Below are 18,210 nucleotides of genomic sequence, written 5' to 3'. Positions count from 1 at the left end.
GTGCGTGTGTTTGTAGCCACTTATTTTGTTGTGAGACAGATCAATGATTTGACAGCACACACCACAGCCGGGTCGGGTCCGGGGTACATATTGACGAAACGTATGTGAAAAGTAGTATGTACCTTGTTTATAGTCCTTATGAAAATGTGTATCATTACTTGTTAATGGGGGGAGCAAACATAGTTTCATATGTATGTGCTTGCGGAGATGTAAAATCTTTTTCAAATTGTAATACAGAAATACACTCGACAGATTCAAACCAAAAAATAGTGAGTTGTGTTTTTATACCCTGCCCGGATTGAAAACCACCACAGGAGAATGCTTCTGAAAAGGTACGTTTGAATAAACAACATCTAATACTGTAGCGTGCAGAGTGATAAGAAGATATTTTGTGAGCACCTCTAGCTATGCTCTGATTGAGCTCGCCAGAGTGTCGGTTCGTTTTACTCTTTCTTCCATCTCATACACCTTTTATAATGTGATAGCTGCACATTTGAAAATAATAGGAATAAAGGAATGGTTATTTGACTAACAATCTGTTGTGAATAGCGAGGACATTTTATCAACTATTAAATTCAAATTGTGAGAAACTGAGGTGGCATAGAGTCTCTCTTCTGAATCGAAGATCGTGAGACAGGAAGTATCTTTCCTAAGAGTGGGTGCTTGCCAAATCAGTGTTCTGATCTGAATTCTGAAATAAAAGAAAGGACCTTTTTCTATACCCACACTAAAAGAGTTTAGGGATATATGTTTTTGTTTTGCGCAGCGTTTCCGACCCCACAAAGTAGATTTGTAAGCTTTTTGGGTGTTGTGTTTCAAACATTTTGTTTGCATTGGTTTTATGTTGTGTAAATTTTATTTATCAAAAAACTGGGTTTTGTTTTTGGTTTTTGTTATTGTTACAATATTTGCTGCAATGTGTGCAGATGGATCATTTAATGGCAAGTCTAGGGGCAGTGGAAATTATCTTCTCTTCTCTTCCCTTTTTTTGGTTGGTTTTTGGTTGTTTCGTTTGGTACTTGGTATATTATTATGGTTTGTCCACGTAATTAGATTACACAACTCCTCAGAGGATACTCGACAAAAGATGGCACTGCTCGTGGTTGGTTGATTAACAGAAGCATCGGATTGATAGCAATAGACTTAAAACGAAATTTAACTGCTACTTAGTGCGTAAACTGTTCTCGAACTGCGGCCTGGCTTCTAGGGAGCGGTAGTGTCCTCACGCGGACGCCGACGGTACTGTCGGGGATTCCCGTGCTGGGCGTACTGGTTGCTGAAGCTTTGCTGTTGATTGTTGTTCGGGCGACGGTTGTTGTACCTCACGTTGTAGAGGTTGGCCGGTGGCGGCACTGGCTGTTGTGGGATTGGTGCAGACCGATCGGGTGCTGTTGGACCACCTGACCAGCTAGTCGGGGATCCCCACGATGAGCCTGAACTCGATCTAAATCCAGTACCAGGTCCAGATCCCGATTCGGTGGACCATCCTGAGCCAGAGCCGGAGCCAGTTCCAGATCTCGATCCGGTGGCCCATCCTGCGCCAGAGCCAGTTCCAGATCCTGATCCGGTGGCCCATCCTGAGCCTGAGCCAGAGCCAGTTCCAGATCTCGATCCGGTGGCCCATCCTGAGCCAGAGCCAGTTCCTGAACCGGAACCCCATCCCGATCGCGATGCTCCTGACGAGCCAGATGACGAAGACGAGGTGGTTGTCGTTCGGGTCACGTAGCTATCGCTACGACGACGGCAGACCGTGCACCTGGAATGAGTCAAATTTGGTAATATGTATGAATATCTAATCAATACTTGAGTCCACTGGAACTCACCTGCTAATCTTGCTGGTCGGATCCGACTTAAGGGTCAGCTGACGTGGCTGGGTAAACTGGTCCTGCTCCTCGATGACCGCCATCCAGAAGGAGGCCAGAGCATCGTAGTAGTTGCAGCGTCCATGTCCATGGCACTCAATGACAGGATTGGAGCGGAACTCCTCCAAACAGGAGCCAGGTGACACCAGGTTCTGGCCAATGCCTCCAGTGTTGTCCATGGTGGTCTGCAAAAGGGACATTCAAGCGATGCATTCCACTCCCCCTAATTGAATCAGAAAGGCAACCTACCATATAGTAACTGAAACCGGTCCACATTTCCTCCCAGCCGCCAGGGCAGTTCGGAATAGACATGGATTGAGAGTGCATGGCAATGATCCTGGTCGATGTCTCGCACACCACGCATCTACAGCGGAAGAGCAGTTAATGGGGTAAGCCTTGGGTAAGCTCGAGGGTAGATCGCCACTTACCGGGAGATGTACTTCATGAGATCCCTGGACTGAATGGGCGTCATGGTCATGGGCATCTGCTCGGCAGTGGACAGCCAGAGGCTGTCGTCGTTGTTCTGGGCATAGTTGCAGACATTGTTCAGGTCGCAGAGCATGTAGGGCATGGTGGTGAAGCGCATCAGGCAGGATCCCGACTGACCCAAGTCCTGGCCGACGGCCCGGCTGGCGGCCACGTTGCCAGACAAGGAGTAGCCCTCCCACAGCATGTTAGTGTTTGCCGGGCACCGGGGAACTACCACCGATTGCGAATGACGCGTGAATATGAAGCCGCGGCTCTTGGGCTTCGGTGGCGGAGGAGCTGGGTCACCAGGGGGACCCGGTTGACCACGGAGTCCAACACGTCCAGTCAGGCCAATCTCACCGATGTCGCCACGCGGTCCCGGAGATCCATCGGCTCCGGTATAGCCCATCTCACCCTGGTCACCATGATAGCCGGCCATACCTTGCTGGCCGAAGGCACCCTCTAGACCTTGACGGCCCTTATCTCCCTGCTCACCCTTGAAGCCATCCAGACCGGGCTCGCCACGATCTCCTTTCTGGGCATGGACGTAGGAGTAGGTGTCGCCCGGTTCACCCTTCCTGCCGAAGAGACCGTCCATTCCGTCAATGCCACTCCAGCCAGCATCGCCTGTTTGGCCACGTGGTCCGGGGGCACCCGCAGCTCCGTAGCGGCCAGGACGGCCCTGGAAGCCTCTCTCTCCCTTGGAGCCATCACGGCCGGGCGCTCCCTGGAAGCCCACGTCACCGATGTCACCTTGACGGCCATAAATGGCGAATCCAGGCTCGCCAACATTTCCCTGACGTCCCTGATTGCCGCGCTCGCCCTTCTCACCGATCTGGCCGTACTGACCATTGCGTCCTGGAGCTCCTGGGTAGCCGACATCACCTTGAGCACCGGGAGGGCCCTGAATTTGGGGGCCACGGTGTCCAATTTCGCCGTTCAGGCCATACTCGCCCTGCTCGCCGGGTGCTCCCTTCTGACCCCTACGGCCGGGACGTCCAGCCAATCCATCGTATCCCATGACGCCGTCCTCACCGCGTTCCGCTGTAAGGGCCAACCCCTGTGGACCTCTCAGACCCTTGTCACCTGGCAGACCACTGGCTCCGGGTCGGCCATCTTGTCCGGACAGGCCAGCCAGACCGATGTCGCCCACCAAGCCCTTGGCCCCTTGGACGCCCTGATATCCAATCAGACCTCGTTCACCTTTCTGTCCCTGCTCGCCTTGTGCACCACGCGCTCCGGGGAAGCCACGGTATAGGTAGCGGTCGCCCAAACCCTCGACTCGTCCGGGATATCCCTCCTCACCTTCGTCTCCAATCTGTCCCTGTGGTCCAATAAAGCCCGGCTCACCCTGACGGCCTTGGTCTCCGATCTGTCCCATTTGGCCGGGGTAGCCGTCGTCGCCCTTCTCTCCTTGTAAGCCCAGAGTACCAGAGGGACCTCTTTCTCCAACCAATCCCTTGAGGCCGGGAGCTCCATTCTGACCACGGTAGCCGGGAAAACCCCTTTCGCCGTCTTCTCCTTGCAGACCTGGCAATCCGCTATTGCCGCGATCGCCGCGAACACCTTTCATTCCATGTAGACCAGGCAGTCCGTTGTATCCTGGATTGCCAGCTTCACCCTTACGACCCAGGCTTCCATCGACGGCAATGGGAGAGTCGCCGATAGCTCCTCGCACTCCCTTCAAGCCGGCGGCACCCTTGTAACCAGGTGGTCCGGTCCAACCGGGTTCTCCTCCGTCGCCCTTAATGCCGCTGTAGGAGGCCACACCCTTGGCACCCTGCCTTCCGGGGAAGCCGCGGTCGCCCTGTTCTCCCTTGCGGCCCGTTAAGCCGCTAGCTCCAGGATAGCCGAACTTTCCCTCGTCACCAGTAACACCTAAAAAGAAGCAATGTTAAAGGCGCCGAGTTTGTAAGCTAGTGTCCAAGGCGAACTCACCTTTCAGCCCCATGTCTCCAACGGATCCACGAGGGCCAATGTCGCCAGGACGTCCATCGAAGCCGATATCGCCGCGATCTCCGATGTCGCCAGTCATGCCCGGTAGTCCGCCAATTCCCACACTACCGGGAAAGCCTTGGGGTCCGGGATTGCCGAGGGCACCGCGGTTGCCGGAGAAGCCAATGTTGCCCTTGGCTCCATTATGCCCATTGAGTCCAGAGAAGCCAACCTCGCCCTTTTGTCCTTTGACGCCGTGCGCTGCCTGCCGACCGGGACTACCAGGATTACCTTTGGGTCCAATCGGACCGACTACGTAGTCACCACGCTGGCCCTTGTTTCCGGGAAGTCCTGTGAATCCGGTAGCTCCCTCCGGGCCCATTTCACCCTTAGCTCCTTTGCGTCCACTTATGCCGGGGGGTCCGAAAGCTCCATGCGGGCCATCGTCACCGGGTAACCCGTCGATGCCGGTCCGTCCAGGTATGCCGATGTCACCGGGTAGAATATACGGGCCAGGCTCTCCGCGCTGTCCCTTGTAGCCGACCACACCGTCAGTGCCAGGCTCACCATCAAGCCCAGGCAGACCTGGAGCTCCATGGAGTCCATAGTCACCCGGTATGCCGGGATAACCCTTGGCTCCAATCTCTCCCCTAATGGTGTCACCAGCCGGTCCAATGTCTCCGACATCTCCATCCAAGCCCGGTTCCCCCATCTCGCCTTTTGGTCCACGGAAACCGGGAAGGCCGGGCTCGCCAAGCTCTCCACGTTCGCCTCTGTTATCGTAGATCTCACCGGGATGGGGCTCACCCTTGTCACCCTTCAGACCGCGGCTGCCCTCATCGCCCCGATCTCCACGGCGTCCATTGTAGCCGGGCTCTCCGACCAGGTATATCTTTGGGGTGTTGGGCTGAAGGCCAGGCTTTCCATTTCTGCCAGGACGACCGGGCCGTCCATCTGCTCCAGAAATTCCAGCATCACCGTAGTCACCGCGTTGTCCGGGCTCGCCTCGAGCGCCAGGAGCGCCATGGAAGCCGGGCAGACCCTTGTCGCCTTCCAATCCCTGATCGCCGCGGCGACCGTAATCGCCATCGTCACCACGCTCGGCTTCCCTCCGACTACCGATTTCTGTGATCAGGCCGTCAGGACCAGGCCTGCCTGGCATGCCGGGCTCTCCGGGACTGCCTTGCGTGCCGCGAATACCCTTGAATCCTGGTTTTCCTGGTCTTCCCTGGACGCCCTGGGGTCCGCGGGCGCCAGTTCTACCGATTAAGCCTCGATCTCCATGCTGGCCAGAGTATCCAGTGTCGCCCTCGTGGCCTCGGGGCCCACGTGGTCCGGCATGACAGATGCCGCAGTCATCGCCACGTATGCCCTTGTCGCCGATCCATCCGCGGAAACCGGCAAGACCGTCATCGCCTGGACGACCGCGTACTCCGGGTGGTCCCCGGGAGCCGGAAGGTCCGACAATGTTGTAGCCAACTCCGGGCAAGCCCTTGTCACCGGGCAGTCCTACCTCGCCGCGTTCGCCGCGATATCCATCGCCTCCGGGCAGACCATTGAGTCCGGCCTGACCTTTGGGGCCCTGAATGCTGAAGCCTGGATCACCACGGACGCCAATACGGCCGGGAGGACCAGCCTCGCCAGCTGGTCCCTGCGGCCCCGGAGGTCCTATGAATCCGTAGTCACCTTCTTCGCCCTTGACGCTGCGGCCGGGCGGTCCTCGGTTGCCATTCAAACCCTGCTCTCCGGGCGATCCGGATGGGCCAGGGGCACCACGACGACCCGGCTTGCCGGGAACTCCATTTAGACCAGGGTTGCCAACAGGTCCGATGTCACCCTGAGGGCCAATTGGTCCGGGCAAGGACTGACTTAAGCTGGGGTCGTAGACTCCGGGCGGTCCGGGGGGTCCTTGCATACCAGGCATGCCGTCGAAGCCTTCCTCACCCACTTGTCCTTTGGGGCCGTCGACTCCGTCCTCACCGTTGTACCCGGGAGCACCTTTAGCTCCCTTTTCGCCGGGAACTCCTGCTTCGCCATCCTTTCCGGGCTTGCCACGTTCTCCGGGCTCACCGGTGTCGCCTCTGCCACCGGGCAGACCAGCGCGTCCGTACAGTCCTTGTTCTCCAGAGGGTCCTTTCGGACCCGCATCACCGGTCTCACCAATGTATCCCTTATAGCCCTTCAGTGAGTCGTCGTAGATCAAGGCGCCGGGCTCACCCTCGCCAGGCTCACCCTTCAGGCCGGGAAGGCCCTGCAGCGTGTAGGGCAGGTCCGATGGCTCGCCCGTCTCACCCTTGAGTCCCTCGGGTCCCTGGTCTCCCTTCGCGCCCGTTATGCCAGCGAAGCCCGTGTCTCCCTTCTGGCCGCGATCGCCATCGAAACCGGCCGGGCCGTTATATCCATCCAGTCCCTTCTCGCCGCGACTGCCCTTTGTGCCTTTAGAGTTGATGCCACCTTCGCCAGCGTCACCGCGTGCACCATTAACGCCCTGCTTACCCATGGGTCCACGCTGGCCGTTGTCTCCTGGTGGTCCGGCAATGCCCTGCTGGCCCGGGCGACCGTCGCAGCCGTCAATGCCGCGCGGTCCTGTCGTGCCATGTTCGCCATGGGGACCCTAAAGGTGTGCCGAATACTCTTTCATGCTCCCATCATCCAACCATTGAATTACACTTACCCTTGCTCCTGGGTAGCCTGTTTGGCCGTGTTGCCCAGCGTCTCCCTATATTTTCAAATTTGTCAATATTTATTCGGTTCGGGGAGGGGGGGAGTGGAATAAAAGCTATCAAAGACTCTCACCCGATGTCCCTTCTCGCCGATTTCGCCATACTCGCCCACATCACCCTTCTCTCCAAGTGGTCCGGCCGGTCCAAACGGTCCCGTGTCTCCTGGCGGGCCCTCCATACCGGGCACACCTGCCGGTCCAATGGCACCTATGCGTCCCTTGATGCCCTTGCAGTCACACAGCGTTGTATTGCATTCCTGAAATTGATAATAAGCGAATCGTAGAGTCCATCAGTTGGCATTGAGAGACGACTCGAATTGGGTTTGAATAATTCGAGAACGAGTCTTGATTGTCTCTGATTAGAAGTTTTGATTTGCGGAATCGAAGATGTCAGCATCAATTCATTCGCTATCGTTATGACAAGTCTTTCTAGTTCATTGCTCAGACACTTTTCCAATATCATTAATATTATGCTCTCTATTGGACACAGCAGATGTCACAGCCAATATATTCTTAATCAGCATGAACATTCGGTATGAGCACGAGATCCTTACGAGATCGCTATTTGAGAGTGGGAAAATTTAACAAATGCCTAACTAGCAGTTACAGTTGACACTACTAGAAGATAAAGTAATACCCGCACAGATCAAATATCCGTTGGTAGAAACTATATACTATAACTCAGTATATGCCATAATGATCCCACTGAAAATCTATTAGAAAATATCGTTATTGCGTTATGGCGTTATTTGGGGTGTCCAACGAATTCCAACAGAATTTCAAATTATGTTGTTCCAGAGTTTTTCGTTGATAGGTTGTCGATCTTCAGTTTGTTTTTATAATTTAAAGGCTATAATCTAATCTATAATCAACAGCGGATTATATTATAATACACAATTCTAAAGGAATATCCTATTACATAGCTATTCTGATCCCTGATGAGAATACAAATATTTTAATTCTTCGATTTTTTATTAAAGAATTTTCGTTCTTGCTTAAGAACAAATCGCATGCTTTACACGGTTAAAAATTATTTAGGTGGATTTGAAAAGTCATTTAGTTACTCCTTCGTCTTTTATAAAAACTCTTTAACCATCTCGGAATCTGCATGAATCACATTGCCGTTGGCTTTTCAGGATGACTTCTTGAATATTACGGGTTTATTATTAGGGGGAAAGAAAGTATCTCTCGCGAATTATCAAAATAAATAGCGAAAATAATTAAAACCATTGGAAAAATGCGGGTGCAACTGCGAAGTGTTCCACTCTCAGCCTTAATTGTAGTATTTCCGCTTGCAATGAGATAATCTTCTATGTATGCATGTACATAGTCAATTGAGCAAGTGCATAGTTCACGCTCACTGGAGCCCGCACTGTAGCAGGTGCTAGAGGAGGAGGCAGGCTGGAGGAGACTTCTCCTCCAGATGCATCGTACTTTTAACCCACTTAAGGTGCATTTTATTTATAAACAGCTAAAGAACGCTGCAGTTTTGGTAAAAAAAAAAAAAACACCTATCTGGAATGCTTCAGATTTGCGAAATCCACTTTGAAATCCGATTTTGAGGTAGGTTGAAGCGAAACACCTTCCAGCCAGCCGCAATATATGAATATTTGGCTTCCTCATTGCGTTGATGTCAGTATAAACATCCTTAGTTTCCATTGTATTAATAGAATTGACATAATTTCATTTGGTTAAAAATCAAAATTTATTGCCGCCTTCATTCATCTGAAATTCTCTTTTATTCTGCCAGTCCCCCATCCAAAACTTTTAGAAATGCACACATGTTGCACGCATGTTTTGCGGTATTTTTTTCGGATTTTCTCTTTTTGCATACGCGTACGAAAATGTGTCTTAAATTGTTTGTTGCCTGGAAAAATTTGTGTCAAATGTTTGGCAAAGAAAATTATGATTTACATACATAAAACCCGAGAAATTGTTTAGATGACTAATAGACGTAGAGATTCCATTCCAGCTGTAAACGAATCCAATCCGAAAGTTCAAAGCCCCGGCGAGAGGGAGCGACATCCTCCACGCCAGTTCCCAGAACTAGAACCAGAGCCCCAGAACCTGCTCGCAGGAGATCAAACCATCTGTTAACTAAATATTCCCATCACCAAGTCGAAATCCGAAAAAAACAAGAACGCAAGGCGTAAACAACAAGCGAAAAAATCGAAAATAAAAAAAATCCTACTCAATGTGGTAAACCAAAAGATGTTGTTCTTTCGAGCGAACGAACAAATGAAAAATCCGAGAAAATGCAGATACGCTGTGCACGAAAATAAAACCCCAATACTACTCCCACTCCCCCAAATGCATCTGCAGGTGCACAGACAAATCCAAATCGTGTCTGGGGTGTGTGCTGCCCGCAACAATTGCACTCAATTTCTGGAAATCCAACTGTGAGAATTACCCATTGCTCTGAATCAGCTTCAAAGTTCCAAAGAAGAAACTGTCACGATTAAGAATAGAGTAGAGTATAGAGTTTGAATTAAAATAAAAACATTGACGTGACGCCAAGTCTTATTCTATGATAAGACCGATTGTATCTATTACCTATTACTATCTTATGCTGTGAAAATACAACAGTTAAAGAAGCCTTTTGCTTTGATTAGCATTTTATTCAAGTTTAACATAAAAATAAATTATTGGAGTTCTTAATTTCATTCAAGTCTTTTGTTTCACACATTCCTTCAATTGAAATGACAAAAGAAACCAAGTAAAATCGAATAAAACCAAAGGAGACACCTTCGAATTTCATTCAATCAATTGCAACATCTGAAATTTAAGGAATTCTTTTAAGACATACATATGTACATACCTACGAGTGTGTGTGTACATATGTGGGCTCATATGAAGATACAGATAAATGCATGCATAAAATAAAGCTAATGAAAATTGTTGCGGTAACACGCTTAAAAGTGACAGCACTGCAATTTCCTTGAACTTGACACTCGGCAAGGCAACACAGATATATGTACATATGTATTGTATGTCTGTCTGTATCGTACATATCCCCATCTATATGGGTACGAGTATTATGCATTTACGAGTTTGCTTGTATTTTTTGGATAGCACAGCCACAGCCATAGCCCAGACCAGACAACGCACCACCTAAGTGGCGTCGTCGAGTAACCAGGTCTGAGGAGACACTGGCACTCAACTTGGGGAAGGGTGCGGCGCCGATTGCTGGGAGAACACTTTGATTGCCCCCAACATATTCTTTATGCATATACTACAAATTACATATACACAGACGCTCGATTCCGCCGACGTCAGCAAAGGAGACAGTGGCAGTGGCAGTGGCCAAGGGCCCGAGCTGGGAATATTTTCCCTGAGATACTCCCTGAGATATGTAAATAAAATACCTCAATGGGCACGCGTGTCAGTGGAAAAGAAGTCGGGCAGGTGTTGGGTATCCGTAGCCTCTGTCCATATCATATTTGGATAGGACTTTTAAAGTCTTTGACTGAATAAAATATATTATTCAAATTGTAGCTTCGGAAGTGAAATTATTTTAAGCAATACCTAATAGGATTCGTTGGGTGCAATGCTCAAAAATGCACTATCCACATTCATCTGCACCTTGTGCACCCTTTCGAAAGCTACCTGTTGCGCCACTGTACCTGCCACAGCTTGCAGCACGAAAATCTGTCTGGCTATGCTTAGGTTATACCCGAACCCATATAGAGGCAGAGGCTAAGTCACGGCAGATGTGTGTCAGTGGCGCGCACTTAAGCGCATTTACACATGTTTAAGCCAATTGTCCCAGTTGCCGATATTCACGAGCCGAGCCGAGCTGGAGACCGAGACACAGTTGTGCATTAGATGCGAATGCGAATGAGAATGCATAGTTTAAGGTCAACCCGGGGCCTCCACACAGATCCATATCCATATCCCCATAACCATCTCCATGCACATAGATCATCTGGCATATGTACGCGACAATTGGGCACACCCACCCACGCTAATCGCTGAAAGCAGTGACAGATATAGGCATAGAGCATACGAGTAAGGCGGTAAAGAGGTAAAGAGTGGAACAACCACCAGTACGAGTCCATTGGCCCGACAGCCAGTACGGGTATGGTGTCCTGAGTACGAGTATCTAATGACAGTCCTCGGGTGGAAACTTTTTGTGTTTCCGTTGAACTGTAAGCGATACCTAAAAAATCTTAAACTGCAATTATTCAGGGAATGCAAAGCGCAGCGAAATGACTGAGAGTGGCACAAAACTACAGAGCACAGAGAACGAGTCCGAGGGAGGGACTCGACTCTGTCCGATAATCTGCGCTTTGCCACACTCAAACTTGGTGGCCTGCCCTGCCCGGATGTGGCATACAATAAAAAACAAAAAATTAAACATACTCGTAATAATAATGAGAAGAATGTCATCTTATAGTATATGTACATATGTATATAGATAGTACATATGTGCGTCGAGCATGCTCATGTATAAATCAGTGATGATAAGCCTGAACAGATTCTTGAGTCCGCGACAAGCGGCTCCTCTTAATTAATACGTTATAATTTGGCATTAAATTATATTTTATATATTCGTATACTTTGATTTCCTTATGCTGCCATTTCGAATTCCACGCAGCGGACAAAGGGGTTATCTCTTGGAGACGGACATCAATCAATGGGTTCTTTGTTGCCATGGAGAAAGTCGACAGCGACAGCGACAGAAAGACTTAGATATGGTGGAGACTGGGAACGGATTCTCGATCCTGCTGCTGTTCGATGCGCGTCACAATTGACCCAATTCACCATTTCTGCCAAGCCCCACAACACGCGCCATCAATCAACAGCAGAGCAGCATTTTTTTAATGTGCATCACGAAATAGAGTGAGAACTTGAAGCAAAAACAATAACAGCAAACAAATCAGAGGAAAATGTGCATCATAAACGTTTGGAAAAACGGCATACAACAATGAATGCAGGGGAGTTGAGGAGGTGGTCGACCTGAAAGTTCCGTGTAAGACCTTGACTTGGTTCAACATTTACAGCCGAAAATTAGCAGAAGGGGTTTTTTAATGTTCAAAGAATGATTAAATAACACCAGCTCTAGGTTAAATCCGATTAGTAGTTAGATTTCGATGATGAACAGTCTCCTATTAGCTTAAAACTTCATTTAAATCTCGAACTTGTTGCGTGACCTCATTTTAGGAACTGCTTACATACTGGGAAATTAATGATAAGAGTCTGACTAACAGTCAGGACGTACAATCAAGAAACCCCATTTTTCATTCCCCACAAAGTATTACATTTTGTCATCAAATCAGTCGAAGATTCATCAGCATGAGTGTCCAGACGCACACAGGAAACCCATTTCAGATCATAAATACAGGGTAGCAATATAAAAATTGTACGAGTAAATGGAGCAACATATGAGCAGCGTGTGATTGACATGAAAAAGCATGCCCCCACAAACACAGACACACAGTCACGCAGATACAGAACACAGAGAGCATAATGAATGCACATCTGGACAAGCGCACTTGCAGCATGACATCATTTTCCTTCCTTTTAACATCATAAACAACAAGACGAAGCGTCAAGTCAAGAAATCTGCACATGCACATGCACATGCACATGGATATATCATATACATATGTGTACGAAATATGCCTGTGGGGATCTGTGGATCTGTGCATGTGGATGTGGAGAACACCCACGCACTCCGCTCGCAGAGGGACGGAACAGAGTCGGGTCAGGGCAGTAGTTGGCAATTTGAGTGCACGGTTATGGCATCATTGCGCATAATTGTTTGGACAAACGCCTGACAGATGATAACTAATTGCCGTGCACTCAAATTAACATTGAAATTGATGGACAGCGAGCTGTCAAAACTGAATATTCACAATATATGTAATGGCAATAAGGAAGCACTAGCTGATTACATTGAGTGAACTTTGCACCTGTCTGTCTATCTGTCTTCAGTACTGCGTGTCCACCTATCCAAATGGATTTGTATAGGGATGTCCTCACGGTTTGAACTTCTTCCAGGTATCTTATCTACATCGGACCATCAAACCCATAAACTATGATTAATAAAAAGACTTTAACAGAATATTTCCGATACATTTGATTCCCAATCAAAGCACCAAACTGTTGCATGTGTGCCGTCTGCACATCGTTAACCCCTTTGCTTATTTCTTCAATTCTATGCCAATAATTCAGGCAATCAACACCAAACTGTGCAAAAAGCCGTGCAAAGTTAACGGCGAGTGTCGCTCGGCAAATTAAGGAATATTTATTTTTAGCCATGACGCTAGATGTTTGGTGTTTGAAACGGAATCACAGTCGCGGACAGAAATTGCTATATACACGAGTAAGCTACGAGTACATATGTATGTGTAGACCAGTATACTCATATGCACATACATACATATGCATGTAGAATTCATCTAGTCTGATGAATATCAATTCCATAAGCCGGAGGGAGAGCTGATAACGGGCAAAAGAAGAACAACGGGCTGCTGTGATGAGACAGATGACTGATAACCCAATTTTCTGAGATCTCTCCTCCCATAAATAATCATTTCAATTTACAGCTACTAAGTGGCCAGTCCATCTATCTTCCCTGCACCACAACTACCATCTTCCTAGTCTTATAAGTAGCGTTCATACAACAAGAAACAGGCGACTGTCAAAAGCGGCTGCTTGTTTGGATACCCTTGCAGAGATCGCAAGCATGCCAGCTAAATGATATACATATGTAGTTCCATTTTGATCAAATTTTGTCTTAATATTCTGGGCCCAGGATTGGGATTTGATCATCCCATTTGATAAAAACAATAGTATCCGCACAGTTCCGTTGAGAAAACTTTTAAGCATCAATATACCTTCTGAAAGGGTATAGCAAGCAGCTCATATCTCACACACACACACACACCCACATTCAAATAGAGTCTTCGCATAATTTCCGCATTCAGTTGCAGATAAATAAATAATTGAGTCAAATTGAAATGCAACTCGCCAAACAATTCCGCTCAAGCACGCAAATAAACTTCCATTTACAAAAGAGCGTAAAAATGAGATGATCTAGAAAAAGGAGGAGAAGGAGAGACCGCCGATGAAGAGGCAGTCTCATTGTTGGGTCTCTTGGGCGGTCTACATGCACTGGCCACTGGCCCCGCTCTGTCTGCGCTGGTCAGTGATTTATGCAGCGACGAAGGGTCAGATGCCCAGATCCCCAGACCGCCAGATTCCTCACATCCCCATACCGGGGATAAACAAATCTCGAAATAATTTGAAACTAAAGCCGTGCCATGGAATGAATGGGAAGCAGTTGAATAGGAAAGAGAGAGGGGGGTAGATGCAAAGACAGAAGCATCAACAAACAACGAAAACGTTCAATTCCAACTGGAAATGTTGCAGAACGTCAAACGATTGCCGCCCTGTTCGGCACTAAGAACCCTTCACCGATCACTTGAACTGCAGCTAATTGTCAGCAACGGAATCGAACAGCACACTCACACGCCCCGACAGACGGCAATAAAATTTCCATATACTGCACATACATATGTACATACATAGAAAGAGCTGCTGCCCTGCTATTGAAGTATATGTCGGAGCCCACAGGGAATAAGAGGCGAGCCCAGGGAACGGCACGCAGCCGTCGCTGATAAAGGCAAATTATCAAAATCCATTCATAGAATATGCCTCAGCCTCCGCTTCAGTCGACGCCACAGTCACAGTTCGTATCGCAAGTGTGAACCGACATCATATGTGCATGTGTGCAGGCACAAACTGTGCTGATACTCAAAAGGTGAGCCCCTCCCAGAGAGCGCTCTCGAGATGGACTCGGATATGGTTTCACTTGCTGTTTTTTGGGTGTAAGCGACAGTGAAAAAAGAGAGCGACCTTACCTTGTATAAATACATCTTGCAGTGCGCTCCCTTATTGCTTGCGGCTTGCTTCTCTTAAATCGGTTGGATCTCTTTGGCTGCTGCTGCAGTGCCAGCGAAGAGCGAACCCAGCGGAAAAGGAAATGGCTGTGCAATGTACCGGCAACGCATGCGAATCCGATTGGCTGGACAGTTTTAGAGTCTCTGCTCTAATGTGGCTAACTATATTTGAATGTTTTGCCATGGCTTCAACTGAAAGTTAAGCACTCTCAGACAAAGTGTGCTTCCATTGAGGATTAATTGTTATTAAGTAATTAACTAATTACTCCTGTAATAAAGATCTCTGTAATTTTAAGAATATTTGTCCGACAGTTCGGGCTTTTTCAATTTGAGCAAACAATAACAAATCGCTGAACAGATAGAAAAATGTTCAAACTTTCACACGTTTCATTCAACGTGTGCGATTATCTGAATATTATTTAAAACAGGGGGTTCACAGTTTTTTGTTAGATTAAACCTTATTACAGTGATCGTATGCCCTTTTTCGTAAGAGTAACTCGAGCGACAGTAGCACATAAAATCAAGTTTTTGCTTAGCGTTTTGCGGTTAAGCTTCAGATCCAGCTCCAGCTCTAACCCACAAGACTTTGACGCTCTCACCCGGTACGGGAAGGGAGCTGGGGCTGCAGCTGGAGCCCATGGCATTGACCACGTAACCGAGTGCGAAGAGAAGTGCGAATCAAATTACTGGAGTTGTCAAACGAGCTGCACTGAACCCATTACGGGAGCAAACACGTGAGCGCAGAAGACAAAACCCTTTATTTTCAAATCGAGTGAAAAACGCGACACAGAAACTGTTGGAATCTTGATAGGTACACCTAATATGTACACATGTATTTATTTATAATGGCTACTTGGGGACTGGGCAAAAGTCAGGCCCAGCCGATAGCCTTTGGCTGCGCCTTTGGCTGCGCCTGTGGCTGTGCCTGTGTTAGTGCCTGTGGCTATGGCTGTGTTGGCGACAATTGCTTTAGTTCTATTTTCTGAATTCGACTCTAGATTTCGATTCATGTCGCAATCAACGGAGCATGCTATCAATGGCGTCAATGTCGGCAACATAGCAATATTTCTAATTAAATTTGTAGATCGGCGGGCAGCGGCCGAGTCCAGTCGAAGCTTGATAAGGTTTGAATGCCATCGGAAGAAGGCGCCGGCTTTGTGGCATGTGCTCCACTTCTGTTCTCATCACGAAATATGTGCGATCATCCACTAAACCACGCAGATCATTCAGTTTATCAACGCAAAGTGTCCGAAAAGAAAACGGAAGCAATTCTTTTATAATTAATTACTAGCTGAATGATTATCAATTTCCGTTTTCCATTTCCATTTTCTATTTATAATGTCTGTTTAACGGCCTAAATCCTGCATGTACATAAGTGGTTAAAATTGTATATATAGAAAATGTTGCATATTTCTGGGAGCTGCTTTGGTTTGTTAAAATTTTTGACGAGTTAAAAATGTAGTTAGTCCAATTATTGATGATTATTCATACATTTGTATAGGCCTTAAAGTGTAGCCACTTTAAGTGGCAAAAAGTGCAGCAGTAACACCCTTTCCGCTCCACATTTAATCCCGTTTTCATTAAATTTCTATATCAATCGAAACTCAAATAAAACTTTAATTGCCAACCGGAAATGTTCAATGGCAAATCCTATTTAGCTATGCCAAAAATCGAGCTTAGATTACGGGGGGTTATCAACGTGTGCTCTCGATAACCTTCCACCCCATACTATTTTGCCAAAAAAATAATAAATAAATGGATGACATAATCCATGCCCGATTGTGGATGGACTCTATTAAACCCCAGACCCAGAGACTGGATCGCCTTTTCTGACTTATCTGCAGAAGGGAAAGAGTTGCACGATCTGACTGCCGGAAATGTACGAGTATGGTCTGGGGGGGGAAGCCGTCTCGGAGAGTAGAGTGCAATGGTTACAAGTAAATAATAACAATAACAGTAGCCGCAGAGTGATTAAGAGAATAATTGACCCAATTTTCTCGCTTATGGATGATTAAGTTTGGTTGCTCCTAATCGCACAGTTTTACAATCACTGTATATATATTTCCCGATTCTGTATTGGTTTGATAAGCATTGGCGATGTGTATGTTTACAGTTTTAGAAACACTTCGACTCGAATCTGTTAAGTGAATACAAAACTGTTTCAAGTTTAATCTGCGCTGTAAATGAAGATTTTTTATTTGAAACCCCATTTTCGGATCTTATTCAAACTGTTCTTAAAACGTTTTAAAACAATTATTTCGAGTAATTGACGAATACTTGATGTATTCTTGGGTTGTCACTTACCTTTGCCGCCTCCACAAAGGACACAAGGCCAGCCAGCAGATACACCGCTCCTAGCAAACCCGAGAGATGCCTTAGATCTCTGGGTAACATCTTCGATGGGTCCTTTGGTCCTACGCACAAACTATATATGTCTCACTCTTGCAATCTCTCTCTGTACTTCGGTCTCTCTATCTCAAACACACACACGAAACTGCGAACGAAATAAGCATTAAGAATTTGGATGTTTAATTAACATTTTTGTGGAACCGAACAAAAGTCGATATTAACGTGAACTCCCATATGAAAATTTCGCTGGATTTGGGAAAATAGGGAAACAGAAACAGAACTAACAGAAAACGCTGATTTGCTGCTGCTGCGATCGTCGGGCACAGCACTCTCCCCACATGTGGAGATCGTCAAGCGTTCGAAGTGTTACTAAACACGAGGCCCGCAGAAGAAATCCGAATTCGCGGCCCCACTCGCTTACGATGATCGGCCGCGGTTCGGTTGGCGCTCGGCTCTCGCACTACGCACACTGGTGTAAGTGAATGGTGCATTGGTATTGGGGGATGGATGGATGAATGGATGGACGGTTGGATGGTTGGCAAAGCACTCTCCGGTCGTAGTCGCAGTCACGGGCCAGGGCCAGGCCAGGCCCGGGTGGATGTGGATTTAGCACTTTGCCGCCTTGAAATGAGGAAATGAGCCAGCCCCCGAACAGTTTCGAGATGCTTTTTACTCACAGTCGTAGTCAGTCCATCCAGATTTCGTATTACTAAAATCTATTTCCATTTCCCATTTGGTTCCATTTCGTTGCTGTTTGCTTGTCGCCTCTCGTGATTAGGTTAAGGCTTTTTCATTTAGTTTGTACATACATATGCCCGGGGTGTGGGTATGGGTATGGGAAGCTGATAAGACGGATATGGCTGCGTATTTCCTGTTAGAAAAATCTCAACTCGATCCGAGCTGTGGCCGGGACCGGAGCTGGAGCTCCAGCTCTGGAGCGCCTCTCAAATTTTTTATACGCAGATTT

At 47.7% G+C, this 18,210-nt stretch overlaps 1 protein-coding gene across 1 annotated transcript; it reads right to left on the bottom strand.

The window, feature by feature from the left end:
• Window positions 1-833: 833 nt before the first annotated feature.
• Window positions 834-17,638, bottom strand: LOC111073773 (collagen alpha-1(IV) chain). The gene is made up of 9 exons (XM_022366264.2): window positions 17,529-17,638; window positions 17,199-17,388; window positions 7,062-7,244; window positions 6,940-6,984; window positions 4,269-6,879; window positions 2,291-4,208; window positions 2,112-2,226; window positions 1,824-2,047; window positions 834-1,756 (listed from the first exon to the last, which is right to left on the bottom strand). The coding sequence occupies exons 2-9, from the start codon at window positions 17,286-17,288 to the stop codon at window positions 1,204-1,206; spliced, it is 5,739 nt and encodes a 1,912-aa protein (XP_022221956.2). The 5' UTR covers window positions 17,289-17,388; window positions 17,529-17,638; the 3' UTR covers window positions 834-1,203.
• Window positions 17,639-18,210: the final 572 nt, after the last annotated feature.

The sequence above is a fragment of the Drosophila obscura genome, unplaced genomic scaffold (assembly GCF_018151105.1).
Source record: "Drosophila obscura isolate BZ-5 IFL unplaced genomic scaffold, ASM1815110v1 contig_9, whole genome shotgun sequence".
NCBI lineage: Eukaryota > Metazoa > Arthropoda > Insecta > Diptera > Drosophilidae > Drosophila > Drosophila obscura.
Note: the sequence above shows the minus strand (reverse complement) of the source record. Positions and strands in the feature narration are given on the sequence as shown.